Source organism: Cupressus sempervirens, chromosome 10 (genome assembly GCF_028749045.1).
Source record: "Cupressus sempervirens isolate cs-2001-9-10 chromosome 10, ASM2874904v1, whole genome shotgun sequence".
Classification (NCBI taxonomy): domain Eukaryota; kingdom Viridiplantae; phylum Streptophyta; class Pinopsida; order Cupressales; family Cupressaceae; genus Cupressus; species Cupressus sempervirens.
In genome coordinates this window covers 257,242,836-257,264,731 of record NC_143127.1, presented here as the reverse complement: position 1 = coordinate 257,264,731, position 21,896 = coordinate 257,242,836, and the positions used below count along the sequence as shown (strand labels likewise).

The following is a 21,896-nucleotide window of genomic DNA, read 5'->3' as shown; positions in this document are numbered from 1 at the left end:
AAATTAAATATTTTTGCAATGAAAATAAACCGTCAAGTAGTACATCATAACAAAATGAATCTAGACATACTTGAAGCACTAGAGTCATAAAGTTACCTGTAAGAAATCAATATCATTTGAAACAACTGCTGCTGTTAAATGGGCATGCATCCTTTCACATGCATCGAGCACCTTAGAGAGCTCATCTTGTCTGTAATTAGTAATTATCTGCAATTTACCAAAAATATAAGGAATTATAAACAATCCATTTGATAATAATTAGTTACATTTTCAATTTATAACCTTCCATCCTCTGTAATATTAATCTAGCTGGCAGTACTGCGAGGCCAAATGACTGTAAAAGAAATTATGTACTATAGTTTTATTATAAGTATTAAGAACACCACTAATGACAGTTGTATGATATATGTTGTAATATTTGGATCACTCGAATTTTTCTATTTGGAAAATATATAAAGCAATTTTTGAAAAGAATATACTTTATCCACTAATAATTATTGTATCACAGAAGCTCAAATTTATAGAATCATCGACTTTTGCAGAGAAGATTAAAAAGTTGCAAACAGATGAAGAACCCTTTTATCACAAGAATATGCATTCATGCAATCAAGTTCATTTGATGATATTACCTGGAAGGGACCAAAAATTTCAGTTGTCACCACATCAAAATTTTCATCTTTCAATAACTCATTGAGAGGTACAAATATGGCTGTTGGTTTCAGAGCACCATAAATTTCAGGAATGCTATGATTTTTCAGGGGTTCTCCACCAAACAGCAATTTTGAACCTGGAATTTGTAGTAACCTTTCTACATGTTCTAGCATCCGCTTGGTTGTCACCTGAAGAAGCATGCCAAAGAAAATTTTAGCATGAGATATTAAAATGTACAAACAACCATCAACAATAAAATATAGATTAGTTCTCATTGCTCCAATTTCTCCCATACTACTGTTGCCAATTGTATTTGCCAATGACAAGATAAATAGACTACATGAGTGTTCAGCCTTCGTATTTGGCAAAGCTACGCCATCAACTCATCTTTTGTTTGAAACTTTCTATAGAAAATTGGATCTTAATTTCATGATGGACAAAGTATTTGTGGCAAGTATAAGCCAGTTCATGTGATCTTGGAATGCTGATCCATCCATCCAAACAGAACAAAGATTACAAGCCAAGAGGTAGCATTTATGTCTACTTAATAACTACTGTGTTTTAATAGTTGTATTGTTTTGTCTGATGGACATCACAAACCAGACGTCTGTTACCATTCAGGATATCACAAAGCCTGGATAAAAATGGTCAAGCTTGTACAGAGAAAATGGATATCACGATGACTTAGGCTGTGTGTAAACATAATGAGGAGATATATTTGAGGTTCAGGTCAAGTTTATTGGGGGTCTGGAATTCAAACCCAAATGCTTAGGTCATATTTTCTTTTCTCCTGCTTCCTGGCATACTCATCAATCTAACTGGACATTTGTCTTTTGCAGTGGTTGTTTTTCTCTGAATGAGGAAGCCTGGATGTTGACTGCTAATATACCAATCTTCAATCATCATTGTCCTTCCTAGGATCAGTATTGGAGTGCAAACCCTGATATTTCTAGCACCAATATGCCATCTAACTGATCCAAAGCCACCTCTTCCATAATGGTGACACGGAAAATATTTTTGGAGGCAGGAAAATGCTAGGCCCGCAAGCTGAATTTCTGGGATTTATCTTGAAGACTCTCTGGGAAAACCTGCTAACTGATTTGCCTAATAAACAAGGTGATGTCTTATTGATTAGTATTATACAGCACGATAAAATGAAAATGTTCAGAAGATTTTTTGTAGGTTGGTCAGATGAGTTTAAAGTGGAATTTACCAAACTGATTTGGCTTTTAACTCTGATGGTATCATCCTTATATTTATGATTAAGGGATGCTGAAAATAGTGTTCTATGGATTGCCGGCATGATTTTCAAATCATATGTTTTCCAATTGTAATAACCCCCCTGTTGGGAATCTTGCCAAAATTTTCACTTTTGCTAAAGAGGAAAAGTGAAAATTTTGTCAAGCAGTTTCTTGTAGTTGGATTTTCATAGTCTGATATTCAGTTTCAGAAATTGCTAGTGTTGCTCAGAATTACCAATTAAATATGCAACTGAATAATGAAATCTCCAAGTTAAGTTCCAATTAAACAATAGCAGAGATATGAAAGCCAAATCTGATTTAAACTGTCGATTTTGTTTGCTGCTATTATTGCTCAGAAGTTATATAAGAACACTGGGCCTGAAGGTTGATAAATACAGAAATATTAACTTTACACTCACTTGAATCTTTCATGGCCATTAGCAACAAATATTAAAATATTAAACAAGGTTATCATTCACAGTCCCTGTGTGCTTCCAGATGTACAGCAACTGGAATAAAAGTTCATGCCAGTTTGGAATGTTGGCCAATTCACCTATCGCCCAAGTCTACTTATCAATGATGAATATTGTTCTGACTTAGATGCTCAAGGAACCCACAGCCAACTGCAGTGTTGTCAGCAAAATCATGTTTTGTCTAAATATTGTTAATATTAATCATGTCATTGGTAGTTAATGTGACCTAGGGGTAGGTAGTTGTGGTCACGACGGTTCATGTTGCACCCCCTCAGAGACAATATGCACAATCCTATGTTCCCCGGGGACGCGTACCTGGCCTAAAACCCGACGTTTCGGGGATGGGGACGTCCTAGGGACAGGGGGACAGGTAGGGGATGTCCCCCGGCTGTCCCAAAAAGTGGAAAAATGCAAGGGACGTCTCAGAAACTTGGGGACGCTAGAGGGAAAAAAGGGGACATCCCCCAAACGTCCCCTTTCCGTACCGGGTACGGCTGGCCGTCCCCCTTTTTTGTTTGCATAAAATTTAAAAAGTTTAACATATAAAAATATTTTAAAGCCTCCAACTTGGTCGGCCAGGTTGGCCCCACCCCTCCAAATGCCCTAAAAGGCAGTAGAGGCAGAATAGGAGCAGCAGGCTGCTTCATTTTTTGATGTTTTGTTTTTTATGTTGAACATGAACATGATTATGATACATTGATACTTATTACTTTATGGCAGCCCTCTACCCTTTGGCCCTATAGCTTTGGGCATATTTTGATTTTGATTTTCAGATTTATCATGTTTATAACTTTATCATTATGACATTATGATATTGACAATTGTTAATGTTCATTGTTCAGTGTTCATTGATATTGATATGCATTTTGACAATTGGGTACTAAAATCGGATATTATTTCTTAGATGGCATTCAAATGTTGTATGTTATGGTTCTATAATGTTTAACTGACATGCTCATATGAATGACATGTATATTTGCAAATTTCAATGTATATTTTAAAATTTTCCTATATATATATATATAGCCGTCCCCCCCTGTCCCCAAAATTGCCAAAAAAAATTTGTTGTCTCGAAATCTTGTCCCGTCGTCCTCCCCGTACCAAAAACTTGGGGGAACATAGGCACAATCCCTCGGATGGAAGAGGGCATCATCTGTATCGGTATTATTATCCTCTATAGTTCAAGCGGGTAACCTTGTTGATGTAATCTGTTGTTGATGTTAATGGAATACATGGTGGTTCTTTGATATTAACTTGCATTTGCTATCTTTGTTATAACTTCCATACAATAGCATAAATTAACCTATGTTCCTTGGGGACGCATACCCGGCCTAAAACCCCCCATTTCGGGGACGGGGACGTCCTGGGGACGGGGGGACGGGTATGGGACGTCCCCCAGCCGTCCCCAAATTTCCTTTTTTTGCAGGGGACGTCCCCGAAACTTGGGGACATGGGGGGAACAAAAGGGGGACGGCCAGCCGTCCCCGGTACGGAAAGGGGACGTCTAGCCGTCCCCCGACCGTACCGGATACGATCGGCCGTCCCCCTTTTTTGCAAGCTCAAAACATTAAAAAAATATTTGTTGTGTCTTTTTTGGTCGGCTAGTGGGCCCCACTCCTCCAAAAACCCTAAAATGTATATAACTCAACACATTTAAATTGTTTTAACCATTCTTTGGTTTTCATTTTATGTTGCAGCCGGCTGAAGTTTTCATTTTGCAAGTAGAGGAGATAATAGTTTTGCTTCCAAGAGCTTGACCAAGGGTTTGATCTTCTATTTTGTCCACCAAGTATAAAACTCTTTGTGCTTTCATCTATCATTTTTTTAATAAATTTGTAGCTTGCAAAGTCTGATTTTTTTAATTTATTTTTCATTGTTTCAGCTCATATATCTATTCAATTGCATATTTAAACACAATGAGCAGCAGTGGGAGTACAAGTAGTAGTAGTGAAGAAGAAAATGTAGAGGTTGATGTTGTTAGTAGTGACACTGGGCAAAAACCCAATCCTAAAACTGATTTGTTTAAATGCCCTTCCGACATTATGAAGAATTTTGCAAAAAGTCCTTTCAATAGGAAAAAACCTCTTCTCCAATATGTCACACCTAGGCCAAAAGATAAAATGAATTCGGGAGGGACTAGGGTGTGGGATTGTCATGTTTGTCTTGATGATTTTAGGAGCAGCTATACAAGAGTGAAGTCACATTTTTTAGGTGTTACATGCCAAAGAGTCAAAGCTTGTCCTAACCTAACCGATGAACAAAAATTAGAATGTCAAAGATTGCACTTAGAGGCTGAAATGGAAGGGCAAAATTTGACAGTGACATCACCATCCATTCGCTCACAATCATCTAGGCATATTTCATCCGCCATTGGTACTAGTGGCAGCCCTAATGGGTCTAGAGGGAAGAGAAAGATAAGTAGTAGTGAGAAGGGCTCGGTGGAAAGTATGTTTAATGCACAAGCAAAGGAGAAGTGTGAGGCATCCATTGGTAGATTCTTTGTTGCTAATGGTATCCCATATAATGCAGCCCGTTCCACTTATTATAAACAAATGGTGAAAGATATTATGAGCATGAATTCCTCATTTGTGCCCCCCGGTGAGGATAAGCTACGAACCACTATCCTAGATGAAGAGTACTCAAAGGTTGCTTTATTATTTGAGGATATGAGACGCACTTGAGTTAGGACAGGCTACTCTATTGTGATGGATGGGTGGACCGATGTTAGACATCAGCCACTCATCAATATCATTGTCACATCCCCTACTGGCTCTTATTTTTTGAGAGCCATAGATTGCTCAGGAAAGAAGAAGGATGCAGATTTTCAGTTCACCATTTTGCGAGATGCCATAGAAGAGATTGGTCCCTCTAATGTTGTACAGGTTATCACAGATTCTGCACCTGTGTGCAAATCAGCAGGTTTGATGATAGAGGGTGCTTATAGGCACATATTTTGGACCCCTTGTTGTGTTCATTCCTTGAACAATGCATTGAAGGACATAGGGAAGATTGAATGGGTGAAGCAAGCGGTGCTAGAAGCTAGAGAAGTGCAAATGTTTATTTGCAACCACCACACTTCACTTGCTCTATTCAGGTCCTTCTCTAAGAAGGAGTTCCTCAAACCAGCCGAGACAAAGTATGTCAATTATAATTATAGTTTACTTTTAGTTTGTTTTAACTTTAAGTTATTTAAAAGAATTATTTATAAGTTTACTTACATGTGATACTTTTTGTTTTAAATTTTAATCATTAATGTTTAAGTTTTAATTTTTAATTTTTAATTGTTGCTATAGGTATTGCACATATTTCATCTTGATGGAGAGGATGATTGAGGTGTATGAAGCCCTTCAATTGATGGTGGTGAATCCAGAGTGGGGACGATGGTCTCATTCTAAGTCCACTGAAGGAAAAGCGGTGAGGCAAAGGTGAGGCAAAGGATCCTTGGTGAGAGTTGGTGGTCCACAATGAAGTAAGTTGTTGGTTTTTAAATTTACTATTAGTCTTTTGCTTGCTGATTTTCCTACTAATAATCTTAAAATTCTTAAAATTCTAATTCTGATTTTTTTTTTGTTGGCATTTTGATCTTGTAGATACATTTTCTCTGTCATAGCACCCATTGTTGATGTCATTAGATATGCTGACACTGATGCTTCTAGTTTAGGAGAGATCTATGAGACTATTGACAGCATGTTGGGTAAGATGAAGAGAATTGTTGCGGCAAAGGATCCTACATTGGGCTTTTATAAGGAGCATATTAGGCCTATTGTGACGCGGAGGTGGAACATAATGAATACCCCGCTTCATATGGCAGCATTTTCTTTAAATCTCAAATGGTATGCACAGTTGGGTGGAAGGGGCCTCCCATGTGATGATCCTGAGGTTTTGGATGGCTTTACAAAAGCAATTGATAAGATGTATTCAGCTCAAGATGCCTCTACTCTTCGTGCACAGTTCCTTGACTTCACCAACCTTCGTGGCCCAAACTTGGGTAAGCCACAAGCAAGGTTGGATAGAGTTGTTTGGCACAGAGGGATCCTATTGGATGGTGGACTTGGCATGGGAGAGATACACCTAAGTTAAAGATACTTGCCGGTCGCCTCCTTTCACAGGTTGCTAGTTCTTCAGCTGCAGAGAGGAACTGGTCCACATATTCATATATCCACTCTATCAAGAGGAATAGACTTACCTCTAAAAGAGCGGAGAAGCTAGTGACAGTACATCATGCTCTTCGACTTGCCGATCGCCAGACTCCAGAGTATAGGCAGACACCAGCTTTGCGATGGGATGTTGAGCCTAAGGATGTGGCCCAGATAGATGAGGATGACATAGCTCCAGGGCTGGTTGGGGTTCCATTAGATGAGACTACGCTTCCTGTGGAGGATGACAGTGAGGAGGATTCTGATTTTGATGCCATGGATTAGTAGAGGCAGAATAGGAGCAGCAGTCTGCTTCATTTTCTATGTTTTGTTTTTTATGTTGAACATGAACATGATTATGATACATTGATTATATGATACTTATTACTTTATGGCAGCCTATAGCTTTGGGCATATTTTGATTTTGATTTTCATATTTATGATTTATCATGCTTCTCATTATGAGTCTTATGATATTGACAATGGTTAATAACTTAATGTTCATTGTTCAGTGTTCTCTGATATTGTATTGATATGCATTTTGAGAATTGGATACTAAAATACTAAAATCGGATATTATTTCATAGATGGTATTCAAATGTTGTATGTTATGGTTCTATAATGTTTAAATGACATGCTTTATGCTTAGTTTCATATGAATGACATGTATATTTACAAATTTCAATGTATATACTATATTTTAAAGTTTTCCTATATATATAGCCGTCCCCGTCCCCCCCCGTCCCCAAAATCGCCAAAAAAATTTGCCGTCCCGAAAACCCGTCTCGCCGTCCCCTGCTGTCCCCGTATCGAAAACTTGGGGGAACATAGGAATTAACTTTATTTACCATAGACGGTAAACATTTGGCACCACTTCTGTTATGATCCTAGGAAGCAACAAAGAGTGGATGGCAAACAAAATGTGACAAGGCAACCAATAGACTACGGGGAGAGTAGCCGTAAAGAAGATGAGAACGTAGAGTTATTTGAAGGTGAACGAAAGTTGATGACAAACTTCATTTCAATAATTCAGGCATCCATTGAGGCACACGTGTGAAGGGAAGCCGCACGAGAAGGAATACAAGGAGGTGTTGAGTGGAGTGCCCTCGGAATAAGTCCAAAGGTAGATTGTTTGATATGCCGTCTCCCATAGTTGTTGGAACATATATTCCTGACACTTCAAAACTGATAGGAGGAAATCAATCTAGAGAACCAACAATAACAAGTTCTCCAAGAGTACCATCACCGAAGGGAGGAACGACGAAAGGAGGAAGAAGAGAGACAAATCTCATCGTAAGGGAAATATGAATCAAGGAGAACATAGTGTGATGTTTACATATATTGTATACAAACAATAAATGAATAAAAGTGTTCTTGTTTAAGCGTGTTGTTTTAGTTCCATGCATGAGAACCATACACACCAAATTTGTTAGATAAAGGTACAAGTAGGAAAGAATGAATAGACGAAAGTAAGGCTATCTTGAGGGCTTTATTACTACAATAGTAGGCAAAACGTAGGAGACAGTTCAATACACTTGCTGAAGGGTCTACATAATTGTACTGTCTGAAAATGGACGAATTCATTATTTAAGACCTTTTAGCTCCCGTCCTTTAGCAACGTTATGAACCATGGATGGATTCTTGCTCAATCACCTTTTTCTCTTGTTTTGCTCCATATTCTCCAGTTTCACTAATGCGGCCTCCAAGACCTCAGGGTTGGCTCCATATGGGTCAACCCTAGACAAGGTTGACCTCTTCTAGAATAGGTTGACCAGTTTGACTTGTTTCGGAACAAGTTGACCAAGTCAACCTATTCCCCAAGGATTTAGAATCCCAGGCCCAATTTTTTCTTGGGGTTTTAAATGTAATAATCGGGTGATCCTATCAGCTTGCTTTGTTTTGTGCTTGAAAATTCATACAAAAGGAAGCCTAGGCACCTCATTTTCACAATACACATACACAATTAATTAAGCTCAAGCATTCAAGCATTCGAGTAGGCAGATTTCCATCAAGCATTCAAGGTGTTCAAAGATTCAAGGATCCTTTGTTAGCATTTCCTCTTCAAGATCTAACATTTGTTGGTCATCAAGGGAGGAGATCTACATTGAGGCATTCATCATCTCTTCATTGATGCATTTTTACATCCATGGCTCCATAATGTAGTTTTGGTAGATCCATTGCATTTGTGGAGATATCCTACATCCTTCATTGCAAGTTCAACATCTACAACATTCAAACATTGCAAATTCTTATTGACAAGGGTTTCCACCCACAAGGTGAATATTTACATTTTTCTTGCTTTCATTTATACATTTACATTTCAATTTAAAGGTTGATTCCTCAATCTAGGGCTTGACTAGGGCAAACCCTCATCCACCCAAAACATAAATCAAGATTTTTCTGTGTAGGAGTAGGTTGATAGAATTGTGACTACAAATCTGAAAACATTGATCGAGTCATTTCCAAAGAAGTTGGTACAGTGCCCCGAGAACACAGTGACTTTGTCGTGTCTAAAAAAAGTGATCTAGTTGACGTCTTCTCGAGACCCTACAAAAAAAAATTTTTTTTTGGGTTTCAGTTGTGATCACAAATTTGATATCAGAAGTTCCCTCATAGTTTGAGATCCACGATTTTCGAAGCAAAACAACATATTCCTCTAAACATTTAAAGGTAAGTACGTTATCATTTATTTCATCTTTTGGTCTAGACCTATTTTCATATCTTGATTGGGCTGATTGCTTACATTGAGCACCTAGACCTATCTAACACTTTTCATTAAATCAATTAGTTCAATTGTACTTTAACATTTATACATCTTTAATCAAACTTGCATTGCTTGAAAGAGGACTTGCTTGCGTACTTCCTTGATATGATCTAAGTGTAGCATTAGCATCCCTTTATATCTTAGGGTTTTGCTAATCTAACTAGAATTATATTGAGATATACGTTTGGAAGCCCCTCTTTCTCTTGTATTAAATAGCTTAGTGTGAAAGTGGTTAGTTAATGAATTCATCTCACCTAATTAACATTGTTAAATTCATTGCATCCATTTTTCCTCTAAATAGGAAGGAAACTGAGGTGGTATGGCAGAAGGAGAATTGTACGGTAGGGAAGATTATCGTTAGTACGGTAGACAACGCCAGGTTGGCAATGATGACTTAATAGAGACAAGGAGTTGACTAGGGAGTTTAACTCTCAAAGCACGTAGTGAGGCAAGGGAAGCCTGAAGGAAGGGGAAAGAAGAGGCCATGGAAGTCAAGGACACTCAGGTAGTGAGGAGTGTTGGAGGGACATCACATGGTGGTCAAACAACCTGTTAGGATCCAACCCAACCAACTTGAGAGTACAATCCACTGGAGGCACCAAAAACAAAAATATGTCATTGCAAAAACAAAAACTACTAAAGTTTAATGGCGACAAGAAGGAAAATCCCGTAAGGCGTTGCCAGAGGTGCAAAACCATTTGGACAACAAATGGAGTCACAGATAAAGATGAGTGGTTCAACAATTTCCAGTGACCATTGATTGGTACTCTAACATGGATAAAGCTAAATTAAACACATGGGATAACCTTAGGAAGGAATTTCAAGATGAGTTTTGATTGGTTCAGGACGACAACGAAATAGCCTTTGAAATATACAATGCCAAACAAGGAAAGAAGGCAATAGTATGAGGATACAATGAATGACTTAAAGAGCTATTCAGGAAGATGGAGACCTAGCTAGCTGATGAATTAAAAACAAGATGGTTTGTGGTGGGGTTAAAGCCCTCCATCAGGAAGAAAATGAAAATAGTACCTCTGATGTCATATGCAGACGCCTACGACAGAGAAATGAACCTAGAAAGCATAACAAAACTGCGAAGAAGAGAAGTCCTCATTAGAAAGTGATGGATCATCGGGGGAGAGTAGTAGCAATGACGAGTCAAACAAGAATGTGCAGACTCTTCAAAACATTATGGAACAAATGATGAAGGAATTTAAAATAATGAAGGGGAATGCAGGAGAAAGTGAGGAGGGAGAATTGAGGTGCACAATGTGTAAGGAGAAAGGCACACGAAGGATTCATGCTTGAGAATATCCTTCTGCAACATCTAATAGGTTATGGGTCATTTCAATAAGGAATGCTTGTACAAAATGAAGAGGAGGGGCCAACAAGTGCTCTTTACACAGGAGCAACCGTCTACCTCTAGGGTAGCAAACCCCGCACAACAAACAAACAATAATGCATCATCTGACAACTTTTGAAATAACCGACATGGAGGGAGAGAAAATAATGACAAAAACAAAACCCAGATACAAGATGATTCCAAGGGACGACCGATGATCCAGTGATGGGTGTGTAGCCAATGGGGCCACTTCACCCAAGACTACCAAAAGGGCGACACACCACAAAAGTGTTACTGATGGTGTGGCCCTAGAGATCATGAGGACGCTAATTGTCAGAAACCAGGCGTGAACCTCCTCAACATTGAGGAAGAAAAACTGCTTGTCGTCACTCGGAACCAAGCCAAACATGTTGGATATCCCAATCTCCATATGGAGAAATTGAGGACGCTATAGGCTAAAGAGGAGATAGAGAAAACAATGAAGGTTCAAAAGGATACACACAACAAGGCTAGCACTTCCAGACAAATAGAAGTGGAAACTAACATATTACGACAGATGTTACAAATGTAGGTCCCTGTCAAAATCGAAGACCAGATTGTTTCTAGAATTTTAGTTGATTCTGATAAAACCAAATTTGTTGAGATAACTGAGCCTTTGCTAGATAAACCTGTTGAAGAACTTACTCGTTCTGACTACAAGTTTACTAAAGTTAAAGTTGGAAAGCAATCTCGTTGGGGTTGTTTGCAAGATGCTCAAGATGCATTCACAAATGTATCGAAAAGCAATCATGAACTTTGGGAAAAGAAGAATTAGTTAAAACAAGAGATTTCTCGTTTAAATGAGGTTATCCAGAAACAATCTTCTCAGAGTGTTGTAATATCTCAAACATCTAAAGAGAAAAGGTTAATTGAAGCTGCCAAATCTTGGATACAAGAAACCATTTTTGAAGGAGTTTGAGCCATCACAGAGACATTTGCAGTTCTTAAAGGTGTCAAAGAGATGAATGAAATGGAACAAAACTTGATTTCTTCTTTGACACTAGAAGCAGATAACTTAAAAGAAATCCTTGATGATTGGGATGAAATGATAAAATTTGGTCTAGATGCTATGGTCTCATGTGATATTCTTCCATCATGTGAGATGTTCTTCAGATTTCAAGGGTTCATTGGTTATAAGGAAGCTAATTACAAAGTTGCAAGTGGCCCTGGGAGATTGTCAAGCAATTGAGACAAGTGTTACTTGTGATTTGGAACAAATGAGATGTCGTTTTACAAATGATTTTGGTAATCTTTTGGCAGTAGAGAGAGTGACTTCTGAATATACAATCAGGATCAATGCTGATGTAGGTTTTGAAGATTCTGGTTCACACACAATGAACAAGTTTGTTTTGTATAAATCTTTGACAAAACACTTGTTAGATACTACGGCAAAAAATTCCAAAGTTGTGCAATCAGCACATGAAAATGCAGTAAGAGTTGAAGCCATATCGAAGACGATGGAAATTGCTGATCTTTCCACAGTGTATGACATCATTGTCAAATTCAAGGCACTAAGAAACAATCTCTAAGATTGTTGTTTTGTTTCATGTTAGTAGTCGTAGAAGATGCATTAAACGAAGATGTGTAATTACATGTAATGCGAGTTACATGTATGTAAAAGGATGTAATGCAAGTTGCATGTAACCCTTTATTTTCTATAGGTCAAAGTTGGTTGAGTTGCTCCCACTTTTTCCTCCACCTTTTTCTCAACTCCTGTGCCTATATAAAGGAGTGCCCCCTCATTGTAAAATCATCATTATCTTTTATGCAAGAGAACTTTGGAGAAATTGTGCCAGCAAAACTTTGTTTGTGTAAGCACTATTTTGAGAAAAAGTGAATACAAAGGAGCATTTGAGACTTAACTTGATTAGGTGAGATTGTTATTTGAGTGAATTGTAAGCTTTGTCTATGATTCATCCAAGTTGTCTTTGATTCATATTGTCTTGTGTTATTGGTAATTGTTCTAGTGAATTGAATTGAAAAGAGTTAAGAAACAATTGAAGCTAGAGCTTTGACCAAGAGCAATTGTTAAAGCATATAGCTAGAAGCTTTGTCTGTAGCATATATTTTCTTCTTAAATAGTAGTATTCTTACTTTTAAGAGTCTTTGTGCCCTAATTGTAAAGTTTTTCCATATAAAAGTACGATCGAACTTAGAGCCAAATCGGTACATTTTCAGCTAGCCTTTGAGTTAGTGACGGTTTATCGGTATCACTATTTCCAGCTCTTGATAGAAGTGTAGTTAGAGATTTACCTTGCCCATTATTTACTCTACGAGTAAGTGGATCCTTTCTTGAACGTTAAGAAGAAAGGATATTAGTAACACCCTATTTACGATATCTCTCGAGTTCTTGCTTATCTTAAGTTGATCCAAGGAACGGTGAAAAGGGGGAGCCTTCCCTTTAAGGTAGGAGAGACTCTGTCTCACACGTTGTGGCTGGTCATCCTATTTTGCGATTGAATTTTTAGCAAAAACTGTCGGTTGCAAAATATCCACCCAACACATACCGCCTCATCAAGGGTTTGAACACACCATCGAGTTGGAAACAGGAGCCAAGCCAATCATAACCACACCCTACTATCATCGCAAAAAATTCAAAGATGAGATCAAAAAGACGATTCAAGAACTACTAAAGGAAGGATGGATCTGTCCTAGTTCTAGCGCCTTCACCTCATCGGTGGTATTGATAAAAAAGAACAGAACAATGCACATGTGTGTGGACTACCATGCGTTGAACAAAAAAACAATAAAGAATAGATATCCCATTCCAAGGATAGATGAGTTGTTGGATGAATTTCATGGTGCAGTCTATTTTTTGAAAATAGATCTCCGTTTCGGATACCATCAAATCTGCATAAGAGAGGAAGACGTGGAAAAGACGGCCTTTTGTTGTCACTACAGGCATTATGAATTCCAAGTCATGCAATTCAGACTAACAAATGCACCTGCTACATTCCAATCATGCATGTATTGTATCTTCAACAAACAATTGCCTAAATACTTACTATTATTTTTTGATGATATTCTTATTTATAGCAAGACATGAGAAGAGCCCTTGAAGCGTCTAGATAAAGTCCTAAGGATCATGAAAGATCAGTCTTCGTTCGCCAAGCAATCCAAGTGTGAATTCGGTATGACAGAAATATTGTACCTAGGATATGTCAATAAATATGGAGTTCAAGTTCATCAGGAGAAGATTTAGGCTATCCTTAATTGGCCTACCCCAAAATCACTCACAGAATTGCGAGGGTTTTTCGGACTATGTCGTTATTACCAGAGGTTCGTTAAAGGATTCTCTCACCTTAGCACACCCTTAACGGCTCTAACAAAGAAGGGTTCTTTCCAATGGAATGACAAGGCACAACTCACTTTTGATAAGTTGAAGGAAGCAATGAGCATTTGTCTCGTGCTTTCTTTACTTGATTTCACTCGACCATTCATTATGGAATGCGACACATCCGAAGAAGGCATTGGCGCGGTTCTGATGCAAGATAGACACCCCATAGCCTACGAGAGTAGGAAGCTTACGCAAACAGAAAGCTTATATTCCATCTATGACAAAGAGATGTTGGCCATCATACATGCACTAACCAAGTTCCAACAGTATCTGGTGGGTGCCAAGTTTATCATTCGTACGAATCACAATCATTTGAGATATTTTCTAGAGCAACAAGACTTGAACAAGAGGCAACAAAAATGGGTAAGCAAAGTTCAAGCTTTTGATTTTGACATTGAATATGTGAAAGGAAAGAACAATGTGGTTGCAAATGCTTTGTCCAAGAAACCTGCCATCTACTTACCAACCCAAATTTCAGCTGACTAGAAAGCACATTTGTTGGTAGACTATTCTAAAAACACATTTGTCTGTGAGCTAATGGATGGCAATACCTGAGATGATTGGTACAAAGTCTTGGATGACATCATTTACTATAAGAATCAGATATTATTAGTGCCAGAATCCAAATTGAAGTAGAAAATCTTGAAGGAGGTACACGACTCACCCTTGGCCGGACACCCGGACTTCCTCAAAACCTACAAACATCTCAAGGAGAGGTTTTCATGGAAAGGACTTAAAGGAGACATAATGCAGTATATAAGAGAGTGTGCGGCCTGCTAGCAGAACAAATCCGAACATACTCTACTTGTCAAGTTACTGCAACCTCTGCCAATTCCAGAACATAAGTGGGAAAGTATCTCAATGAATTTCATAACTGGACTTTCCAAGGTGAACGAAAAGTATTGTATCTTCATGGTGGTTGACAGATTGACAAATTACGCACATTTCTTTGCCATCTCCTCAGATTTTCAGGCCACACAAGTAGCCGATCTATTTTTTAGTTAAGTCTTTCCTCTGCACTGTTTACCCCAAAACATAGTCAGTGATCGAGATGGGTGATTCATCAATATCTTCTGGATAGAACTGTTTCGTTTGGCAGAGACAAAATTGTCATCAAGTACTAGTTACCACCCTCAGACAGACAGACAAACGGAGATTGTGAACAAGTGGCTCGAAGGTTACCTTTGGAACTACGTCTCGGCACAACAACGGGCGTGGGTCAAACGGATACACCTAGGGGAATATTGTTACAATACCACGTACCACATGTCCATCGGGATGGCACCATTCAAAGCACTATATGGGTACAAACCCCTTTCCTTCATTGACACAATTCTCAGTGACAGTTGCACACCAAGGATGACAGACTGGCTTCAGGAGGGTCGAGACATCGTAAGATACCTGAAGGAAAACTTAAAACAAGCACAAAATCAACAAAAGATGTTTGCCGACAAACACCGAATGGAGAGGAGTTTCAAAGTGGGAGACTTGGTCTAACTCAAGCACCGGCCATACCGTCAATCCTCATTGAAGGAGAAGGAAAAGGAAAAATTGAAGCCACGATTTTATGGCCCTTATCGTGTAGTTTGCCGCATCGGTGAAGTCGCCTATGAGCTGGAACTTCCGAAGGGGAGCCGTATTCACAACGTTTTTTATGTTTCTAACTGAAGAAAGCCGTGGGATAGAATGTCACGGTAGCTCCAAACTTTCTGTCACTCAATGAACAAGGAAAGCTCATATTGAGAAGACCCTGCAAAACCGAACAGTGAAGGAATATTTGGTATGATAGAAACACTTGTCGCTGGATGACGTAACCTAAGAAGGCGAGCACATTCTACAGCATCCGGCATTGCGTTTGCTTGAGTACAAGCAAAAATTTGGGACAAGAGGACTGTAATATACCCGTCATAAAATAGTTTATTAATCAAATCTTTGTTATTGGGCCAATTGATTTAAAATATCTTGGACCCATTTTTATTTTGATTTCATTGTTTGTGTTGTCGTTAGCTATCTTTGTAGACCCACAGAAAGTTTTCCCCAACGGGTATTTAAGCATGGCTTGGAGGCAGTCATTAGGTATGCAATTTGATTATACTTCTTGTATTGCGATTTTTTGTTGGGATTCTCTGTTGTTCGTCATTTCAGAAGTGAAAGATCTTCCCTATATGGCTTGTTTCTGGTTTCGGTGGGATTCAACTCTCACCCTATTCCATTGCCTGTGATACTTCGCTCAGATCTGGCAAATCGGAGCACCTTCATTTTTGCAGATTAGAGAAGTTAGTGTGTTTAAATTGATCAATTATCTGTTGTGTAACTAGGTAATTCAATCTCTTTGTTATCTGCATTTTAATTCTCTTTGTTTCACCCCTACTCCATTACCTCAACTCCGTCCATCACCCGTACGGCCTAGGCATTCCCCTTTAGCCACACCGTATGGCCCAAGCATCCCCCCCTTGAGGCACACCGTATGGCCAGGAGTTCCACCCTACGTATGACCTTCCTTGAGCTCATTGTGCTGCCAACTCACCACGCCACCATATGGCCCACTTAGTCTTCCCCCATACAGGCCACTTAGTCTCCCATCGTATGGGCCACTATTTCACTGTATGGCCATATAGCCCCACCACATTGACCTCCCTCTCCGTACACCAATCCATCCATACCGTACGGACCTGTTATTATACCATACTACCTCCCCTCGCTGCATTGTAGTCACCGTGCAATAAGGTTTTGCCATCCAATACTAGTGTATGATCATCATTGATTGACATCTCTGGTAAAAGGTTGATAGTCTCCTGGTAGGGTTGCGACAGAAGGGCAACGAAACATTACATATCGAAGATGTTTGGATTGACATGTAGACAGAATTGGATATAATGAAAATGGACTGCTGTAGATTATCTTTGCAACAGATCATTGATCTTAACATGCTTGAGATCCCATCATATTTTCACATCAAAGATTATGGTAATATTCTTGATCCAAAATATCATCAAGTTGGTTTTGATAAAAGATGCCCTTTCCCTATTCAATGGTAGTAAAAGGAATGAACGTCTATCCTTGATAGATTTCAATCCATTTTGGCAAACACCAACAAGTGTTTGAAAATTAAATGCCTAAAAAGGATTTGGATTGTGGAAGTTTTGGTCCTTCTAAAAGGAAGTCACAATTGGAAATTAAAGGTAAAGATGGTGCTTCTTCTTCTGATGTGAAGAAATCTCTCAAATTCAAGTTAAAGGGTGGAAAGGGACTTAAACCATCTCAGATCCCTGAACTAGTGAGTCAAAGGAAGAATCAGACGAAGAACTTAATGAAGAAGATGAGGAAGAAGGGGAAGTTATGATCATATCTCTTCCAAGACCTGCACAATCTCATGATCCATCCATGCAGAAAACACCTTTTTTGGATGAGATAGATGATAATGTGAATTCATTTTCCACTGTTTGTACACCTTCCATCTTGACTTCAGAAGTCAATACATTGGCTCTTCCTATATCTTCAGTAGCTCCTCCCATTTTAACAAATAAACAATATGAGCATTTGGGAAATGTGTTCGAGGATTTTCCAACTCTCACAAAGGTCAAGTTTCTCAACTTGATACATCCTATATAGGTTTTGAATTGTTCATGACAAGATCCTCTTGTCATGTACCTATGAATTCAGCTGTGCAAACTGAATCTTGCTCAGTTACAATGGAGATACAATCATGATCAATGCCAATGGTCTCCACTGTACCTACTTCCACAAATAAAAGTTTTAGCTTGCTTGCATGGTTAAGAAGGATCACAATGAAGAGAAGGAAGGTGATCGTATCCCCAAATAACCTTCCTGTAAAGAAAACTAAGTCTAAATCTTTGAAAGATAAGATTGTTTCAAGGATCTTAGTTGATTCAGAAAAAACCAAGTTTGGGAAGGTTGTTGAGCCATTGGAGGACAAACTTGTTGAACAACTTACCCGTTCTGATTACAAGTTCACCAAGGTAGAGATTGGAAAGCAGTCACAACTTAGTTGCTTGCAGCATGCTCAAAATGCACTTGCCAATGTATCAAAGAGCAACCATGAATTATGGGAAAAGAAAAATCAGTTCAAATATGAGGTCGCTCATTTAAATGAAGTTATTCGGCAACAATCTTCTCAAAATGTTGTTGGTGTGTCTATTACATCTAGGGAGAAAATGATAGTTGAAGCTACCAAGTTTTGGGTAGAAGAAGTTCTTTCTGAAGGAGTCCAAGCTAATACATATATGGTTAAAGTCCTTAGGCATATCAAAGACATGGATAAGATGGAACAAGATTGGATTTCCTCCTTGACTCAAGAAGCTGATGATTTCAAAGGGATTCTTAATGATTGGGACGAGATTGCTAAATTTGATCTAGATGCTATGGTTACATGTGACATTCTCCCATCCTATGAAATGTTTTTCAGATATCAAGGACTTATGGGTTACAAAGAAGAAGCACTGAGAAAACCGATAACAAAGTTGCAAGCAACCCTTGGAGATTGCTAGGCAATAGAAATAGGGATCACATGTAATTTAGAGAAAATGAGATGTCAGATTCTTGATGAACATGGTAATCTGATTACAGTTGAAAAAATGACTTCAGAATATACAATCAGGGTCAATACTGATTTAAATTTTGAGAATTTTGGTTCTCACACAATGAACAAATTTGCTTCACATAAATTTTTGGCAAAACACTTGCAAGATTCTCTCGCAGCAAATTCCAAGGTTGTGCAATCAGCATATGCAGATGCAATAAGAATAGAGGCAATATCAAAGACAATGGAGATTTTTGATCTTCCTACAGTGTGTGATGTTATTATAAAATTCAAGGCACTAAAGAACAATCTTTAAAATTATTATTTTGTTTTTATTTCTGATTGTAGATCTAAGTGGATGCATTGCATGTAATTATGTAATTACATGTAATGCGAGTTGTATGTAACCCAATAATTTCTCTTCTAATTAGACTCGGTCAAAGTTGATTGAGTTGCTCTCACTTTTTCCTCCATCTTTTTCTCAACTCCTATGCCTATATAAAGGATTGCCCTCTTATTGTAAAAACATTTTTTATTGTATGCAAGAGAGCTTTGGAGAAATTTTTCTAGCAGAACTTTGATTATGTAACACTGTTTTGATAGAAAAGTGAATACAAAGGAGTAATTGAAACTAAACTTTGATTAAGTGCAATTGTTACTTGTGTGAATTAGAAGCTTTGTTTGTGATTTGCATATGTTATCTTTGATTCATGTGATCTTGTGTTCTTGATATTTGAGTTAAGAAGCAATTCGAGCCAGAGTTTAGACTACGAACAGTTGTAAAGATATATAGGCTCTAAGTTTTGTCTGTAGCTTTTATCTCTTTCTTGATTCACAAAATAGTTAGTATATCTTTACTTTTGGAAGTCTTTGTGCCCCAATAGTAAAGTTTATTCATATAGAATTACGACCGGACTTAGAGCCAAATCAATACACTTTCAGCTAGCCTTTGAGTTAGTGTTGGTTTATCGATATCACCGTTTTCAATTTTTAGATAGAAGTGTAATTAGATATTCACCCTGCCCATTACTCGCTCCATGGGTAAGTGGATTATTTCCAAAAAGTTAAGAGGAAAGAATATTGGTAACACCCCTTACAAAATCTCTCAACTTCTTGCTTACCTTGAGCTGATCCAAGGAACGGTGAGGAGGAGGAGCCTTCACTTTAAGGTACGAGTGACTCTGTCTCACATGCTATGGCTGGTCATCCTATTTTGCAGCTGGATTTTACCCAAAACTGTCGGTTGCAAAATATCCACCCAACAGGACGTAGGCTCGAAACATGAGAATACAAATAGCGCCCGACAAGAGACATCATCCAATGACACTAGCGAGACAGACGAAGAGAAAGAGGATATGGAGGATGACGAAGAGGTTGAAGTCATTACCGCAACACCGTTGCTATTTCCACGGCCTACCCTCTTAGCGACATCTCATTTGCCCGTTTAGGTACACATATTTGAGGTATTGGATAATTTAGACAATCTGTAGTTATGACTCCTCTCATAGTAGTAGCTCCACCAGTACCCATAGGGATCCCATCCATTCCAAAGGTAGTGGCTACATTATAGACAGCCTCCCCCATCACCACCTATAGTCAAGTGATGGAGTTACCAACGCAAGAGGTACCTGAGAGTTCAAGGGCACCTCAAGTTTGATTGGAGGTTGTTGGTTTAGATGTTGTGGTCACTATAGATACTGCATTATTCGCTACTAGTGAGGGTACTAGTAAGGAGAGTACAACACAGGACTTGATTGAGCAGGACTTGAGTGCGTATTTGAGTCGGAGGTTTAGAATTAGACCAATAGCACCGGCATCTAGTATCTTCTCACCTATGAGAGAAGTATCCCAGGAGATGGATCCTATAGCTCCACAGGAGGAGGGTCACCCCATTGGTGTAGTTGAGCTACCACCTCCACCTCTGTTGGACAATACTGTTGAGAGGATGTTAGAGGCGGTGGAGATAGCAATGGCTACACATGAGCAACTCACATAAGGCCCCTTGACAGCCATGGGGGAGGATGTAGAGCCATACTTGGCTGACATGATGACTCAAGCTCGCCAAGTGATTTTTGTGTAGACACACGCATTGGAGACAGTGGTAAAGGAGTTGAAGCAGCTTCTATCTTTCATGTGAGTCAGTTGCCCAGCTGCCTTTACAGTATGCTTTGGAGCACAAGGGTGGCCTAGTACAGAGACTCCAGAGATGAGATAGGAGTGGACTGCTAGAGAGCCTGTGGTATTGAGTCGAGTGGAGAAGCTGACACAAGAGATAGTACAGATATATTCGGATGCATATTATGCTCTACGAAAGAGTCAGGCAGATCAACTAGCAGCAGAGAAGGCTCGGAAGGAGACAACTACTAAATTGGTGGGTAGTAGAAGCCAATTTGGCTACGTAGCAATCAGCTAGGGAGACAGAGCCGGTAGCACTCATTGCCAAGAGGGAATTAGAGAAGGCAACATTCTTATCTCAATTGGAGAAAGCAAAGTAAGCCAACAGTCAGCTACAAATGGAGTCAAATGCAAAAGAGATGGAGCTTCGGAACATAGTAGAGATGATGATGAGAGCTTTAGAGATTCAGATGCAGGCTAAGGCAGATCTGAACGCAAATCCATCAAGTGCACGAGTTGTGGGCACAACTAATCAAGTTAAGGGCACAGTTGAAGGTTACTACACCCATACCACTAGCGAGGCACCCTTCTTCTTCTTAGTCTTCTTTTGATGTACTTAGTTGTCTCTATTTTGTCGTTCGGAGACGATTTTTTTTTTGGGGCGGATGATGTTCTTGACATAAGTCTAAACACAACCGACAAGATTAGTTAATGTCCAAAAGGTTGTGTGACGGTTGAGTCACCCCTTTGGGATATATATGTACATCGTCTGAATTGAACTATGGATCATCATTATACTCGTGATTGTATACTCTCCTTATATGAATAAAGTACTATCTTGTTCTGTCATACTCTAGTCTCCGAATGCAATAACTATGTTTTTACTTTGTATGGTAAACATTGTTGACAGATCTATTTGGTAGCGGGTGAGTCTGTACAATAAACCTCTTGCTCTAACTCAAAGTTGCTTTGTGAGAATTTGGAATGACAAATGTCTTTCTTTAGTTGAAGATGCTATGTTTAATCATGAGCTAGGGTTTTGGGCTGAGATCAGTTCTAAATATGGGATTCCCCCTTCTCAAGAGAAAACATATTCTCTTATAATTGAAGCTCTTGGAGGTTTCTTTCCTGGCAAGATTTTGATTATTGATTCCTTTATTAAGCAGTTAAAATGGTCTGATGGCTCTCCTTTCTTGGATGTTTTAGTGAAGTAGATTTATAAGATGTTGACAAATGTCTGCTCTATTTAATTGGGTCA

At 38.8% G+C, this 21,896-nt stretch overlaps 1 protein-coding gene across 1 annotated transcript in view; it reads right to left on the bottom strand.

Moving 5' to 3' along the window:
• The window catches only part of ALDH12A1 (aldehyde dehydrogenase 12A1), a 187,432-nt gene that overhangs the window by 17,092 nt on the left and 148,444 nt on the right, over positions 1 to 21,896 (bottom strand). The window contains exons 13-14 of the mRNA XM_089807563.1: positions 630 to 839; positions 97 to 207 (exon numbers count right to left, since the gene is read on the bottom strand). Of these exons, the coding sequence (XP_089663689.1) occupies positions 97 to 207; positions 630 to 839 (321 nt within the window). The remainder of the gene's footprint in view (positions 1 to 96; positions 208 to 629; positions 840 to 21,896) is intronic.